We start from the raw sequence: 4,513 nt of genomic DNA on the forward strand, positions 1-4,513 counted from the left end.
AAAAACGAGAGGTATAAATAACAAGTGTAAAATAATAATTGATTTAGAAGGACTACTTTGATCCACTAGATTAAGTTAAATTAAAAAAAAAACAAATGATCAAATTAAATAGTATTTTTTTTATCCTAAAAATTAAAGACGATTAAACTGAATATAATTGAACGCAAATGATTAAAAGTATATTTTAGTTTTTTTTTTTAAAATTTAAATTTTATTTTTAAGTACTTGTGCTAAGATAACTAAATAAAACAGTGTCAAGCAAAACTTACACATTCCATTTTTCATTTTTTTGGTATACAAATTCCAGTTCTCAAATTTGGGATATCATAAATGCCTGATTAGAAGAAAAAAAAAATAATACACAAAAAATGCAAGAGAAATTTACTAGTGAGACCTCTATTTTATTTTTGGGGTCAAGGCGAACCTGAATTGTTGCGATCACCGGCGACGAAAACCATGACACCTTATCTCCGTTGTCCACAGTCTTCTTCTGGATCTCCCTCTCAGCATCAAAGTGGACCCCACCTCCCCCTCCGAGCTCCGGCGCCTCCGTCTTCAGCCGCATGGCCAACACCTCCCTGACGGACGCCGCCGCCCTCGCGTCGCACCCCCTCCCCCACTCGAACGCGCCCCTCAGCGCGTGCTCAACACTTAACGCCCCCGCCACCACCCTCCCGTTGTTCCCCTCCACCACGTTCGCCGTCATGTGCTTCCCCGACACAAACACCCTCAAAGCATACCTCATCATCATCCCCATCCCCCCCTCCCCAACCCATGGGCTTACACAATATAACTTGGGCCATAGTGGGCCCAGGCCCAATACAAATTACAAAATAGAACAGAATCCCATTTTTTATTATCAATATCAGACCACGAACATGGCATTGGCAATGGGAATAATGGCATCAACTACGATTACGCTTATTCGTCCACCACTCACATTCCTCTCGTGTCGGAGTAACAATAATAATTCTAGTTCTAGTGTTAGCGCTGCTTCTAGAATCTTTCATTTCCGTTCAATCTCCGCTATGAGCACTCCGCAAGGCTCATCGGACTCGGCTTCCACCAAAACGGTGCGTGAAGGCATTTTCAGTTTTTTTTTTTTTTATCGACAAATTAGATTTTACTAATTTTGTTAGAAATGTTAGTGGATTTCAACCTGCAACCTTTCTCCCTCTTTCTTTGTTCTTTTTTTTTTTTAATTATTTGTTCAATCTTATGTATTCTGATGCGAATTCAATCTTACTTATTATTAGCTTTATTATTATTATTTTGATAATTGTTGTGATTTGTGAGTTTTAGGAGAGGGTGGTGATAAAGGGGAGGGTGCAGGGAGTGTTTTACAGGAACTGGACGATTGAGAACGCGACGCAATTAGGGTTGAAGGGGTGGGTGAGGAACCGTAGGGACGGGTCGGTGGAGGCTCTGTTCTCCGGGAGTGTTGACGCGGTGCAGGAAATGGAGCAGAGGTGTCGGCGTGGCCCTCCCGATGCGGTTGTCACCGGCCTTCAGGTTTTCCCCTCCGACGATGACCCTGCCACTACTGGGTTTCACCGCAAACCTACTCTTTGATCGAGGTTAATTCGTTAATTAATCCCCCTCAAATGCTTCGCGCCATTAGTTCCTTGTGAGAGTGGAGTTATTATACTTTGAATTTATTTTGATGTTTGCTAGTTAATGACTCGAGAGAATTACAACTGATTTTCAAGTTGTACAATCTATCTTTTTAGATTATTAGATTCCGGTGTCTGTTGCACTGCAGAATGTATGTGTGGGGGAAGAAACAATAAACATATGGCTAAATACGTCATGAAATACTGTAATGATCATGGACATTACTGGCATATTAGGCCAATGCAAGTAGGTTAGTGATATAAAATTTACGTGGGAAAGAGAAAGAGAAGAGGGAAGAAGAATAGAAGAGTGAGAGAGAAACAGAGATCAAGAACTAATTAGTGCACTTCTATTATTATTATTATTATTATTATTATACAACAGTTATGCTTTGTTTAGGCAATCCAACAGCTATAAAATCCTAAACTAACTAAAATTCTTTTACTATTTATATTTACGTAATTGTTAGTTTGTAGACTAGCCAGTAGACACTTTTGATATCAGGGACTTAGAAATGATATGTATGAAGGGAGACATTCTTGCACACATTGGCGTAACCCAATATTGCATATTTAGCTATTGGCAGAAGTTAATAGTATGATATTGATTTCATTTATAAAGTGGTATTCTGACTGACTTGATGCATTGCAATGACCACCTCCAATCCCTCAGGATTTAGTAGCGTGGTTCGCATAATGTTGTGTGGCTTTGTTTTTCTTTACATTCATGTGGGTTTTATTAGTGTAGCCAAGATCCTGGTCAGCTTACCTTTCTCAAGTATCATCCTAAAGCTAGATGTGGGGACGTAAAAAAGTAAAGAGAGGGACTGGGTTTTTCTTGCTTTTGCGCCTGTATATGTTCAATGGTAGAGTGCACTTCTGACAATTGTGTTGTTATGCGTGGACTCTGAGTGCTCTAAACAACTGACATAGTTTAATGTGCCCATTAGCACCTGACCTTGAGATGTGGTACTTCTCTTGTTTGTTCAACCTGAGGTTTGAAACCAAACTTATGTTTATTTGAACCTCTCCAAATACCATAATGGTGGGACTCTTGTGCACAGGGTTTGGGCTACCAATGTTTTCACTTTTAAATATTCTGTGAAATTTATAGCTGTACCACAGCAGCTAGAACAAACTTACTGGTACCTCATTCTCCAAAACTACCTTTGAATTTGATTCATTGTTCTGTATTATTGATCATTTTCTCACACAAATAAGGCATACGTTAATTGAAAAGAGACCAAAGAATTACCTGAATTGTGGTCTTCTAGCAATGAAGGCATTGATTTTTTGGAATGATGAATAGTTTCTGAAGTGAAAGAGCAAAATGGGAACAAAATTTTAACACTAAATCGATTATGATGTGCACGTACAATATCTCTGAGGGCTTGATTTTCGATGCAAATAATTACACTATTAAGTATGTAGCAACTACCTTGTTATTGATCAAGCTTAGTAATGGCTCTAGTTTTTTAGCTGCTAGTTCTACATGAAGTCAAGCGGAAGTTAAAAAACTCCATCTACATCATTTTTAGCTTGTCCTTGTGCACGTCTCTAAAAGAAGCGATTGAATACAATTGGATTGGAAGTAAAACTGTGATGTTATTGTTACATTTATTTACTTTTATCTTGTACAAGCATATATCGAGTTCATAACCGGATTTCTTTTATGTAGATTTAGAGTAAGATAAAATCTGGTTGTTTTGGACCTAGTAAGGTCTATTGAATAGTCCTTTAACTTTTCGTAAGTTATCCTAAATATAACCTTTGGTTCCTGTACCTCTATAAATTGCTACCAACATTTCATTATATTCCAAAAAGCCCAATACAAAATGCAAACTTTAGTCTTTGGTTATGTTTGGTAAAATTAATTGAAAAATTAGTTGGAAGTTAAAAATTTAGTTTATTAAATTATAAGTGTTCATTAAAACTGAATGTGGAAGTAACTGAATAGTATAAAATGATAAAAAAAAATTATGAATTATTTAAAAAGGAGAATTAGAAAGTTGGATAAATATATTAAGATAAAAATAAAAGAAGTTAGTATTTTAAAAAATGTTATCTTAAGTAGTGTTTAAAAAAATATAAGAAATTACAAAAATTTATTATAAAAAAAATTTGTTCATTGAACAATTAAATAAGTTTTTCAGTTAATAAAAAAAAGTTAAAAACTAATTGAAATGTTTTGTCAAAGATAACCTTTATTCCTATTTTAGGCTTGTAAATAATCATTTGTGTTATTTCATAATAAGTTAAACAATAATGAAGTAACTTCATTTACAAGTATTGATTGTTTCATGAAAACACGGTCATATTGATTAACTTATGTATGAAATAACACATTTAAAGTTTCTGAGAGAAAATTGGCTTTTCATCCAAATTAAACTATCATGTTGGCTATTTTAAAATGACCAAAAGTGTAAATAGGATTTGGGATTAGACGGTTAGGATGCACATTTTTTCTTCAAAGTCACAAATTTGAAGAGATACACACACACATACTTAGATGGATAATTATTACTTCTTCCGTTCTTACTTATAAGATTATTTTTAAAAATTTATTTATTTCTTTTTATAGGATATTTTTTTAATTTTTAGATATATTAATTATTTTTCCTAGATACCTTTATTTAATTATTTTTTCTCCAAACATTAATGAGAAACAACTAAGTAGATAGAGAGATAAGAAAATAGTTATTTTAAAATGATAATACAAATAATTGACAATTTAACATAATTAATTAAATTAGTTATTTTTCCAAAAATTAATTGTAAGACTCTTATAATTGGCATGTTTAGATTATAGTTTGCAAATTACGTTTTGATTTAATGAAAAATTAACTTTTGTCTATTAAATTATGGTGTGAAATAAAATAATTATGTTCAAAGAGGGATTT

At 34.0% G+C, this 4,513-nt stretch overlaps 1 protein-coding gene across 2 annotated transcripts; it reads left to right on the top strand.

The window, feature by feature from the left end:
* Positions 1-322: 322 nt before the first annotated feature.
* Positions 323-2,017, top strand: LOC114382805. 2 transcript variants are annotated; one of them, XM_028342427.1, is made up of 2 exons: positions 323-1,073; positions 1,333-2,017. In XM_028342427.1, the coding sequence occupies exons 1-2, from the start codon at positions 564-566 to the stop codon at positions 1,570-1,572; spliced, it is 750 nt and encodes a 249-aa protein (XP_028198228.1). In that variant the 5' UTR covers positions 323-563; the 3' UTR covers positions 1,573-2,017. The 2 variants fall into 2 exon arrangements, with proteins under 2 accessions (XP_028198228.1, XP_028198227.1); XM_028342426.1 differs by having other exon boundaries at positions 331-1,073; positions 1,303-2,017.
* Positions 2,018-4,513: the final 2,496 nt, after the last annotated feature.

Source organism: Glycine soja, chromosome 13 (assembly GCF_004193775.1).
Source record: "Glycine soja cultivar W05 chromosome 13, ASM419377v2, whole genome shotgun sequence".
NCBI lineage: Eukaryota > Viridiplantae > Streptophyta > Magnoliopsida > Fabales > Fabaceae > Glycine > Glycine soja.

Bases quoted from the DNA above. Each gene is read 5' to 3' on its own strand.
- LOC114382805 (XM_028342426.1), top strand. From the start codon at position 564: ATGGCCAACACCTCCCTGACGGACGCCGCCGCCCTCGCGTCGCACCCC. The intron at 1,074-1,302 runs GTGCGTGAAGGC...TGTGAGTTTTAG, and splicing joins ACTCGGCTTCCACCAAAACG to GAGAGGGTGGTGATAAAGGG.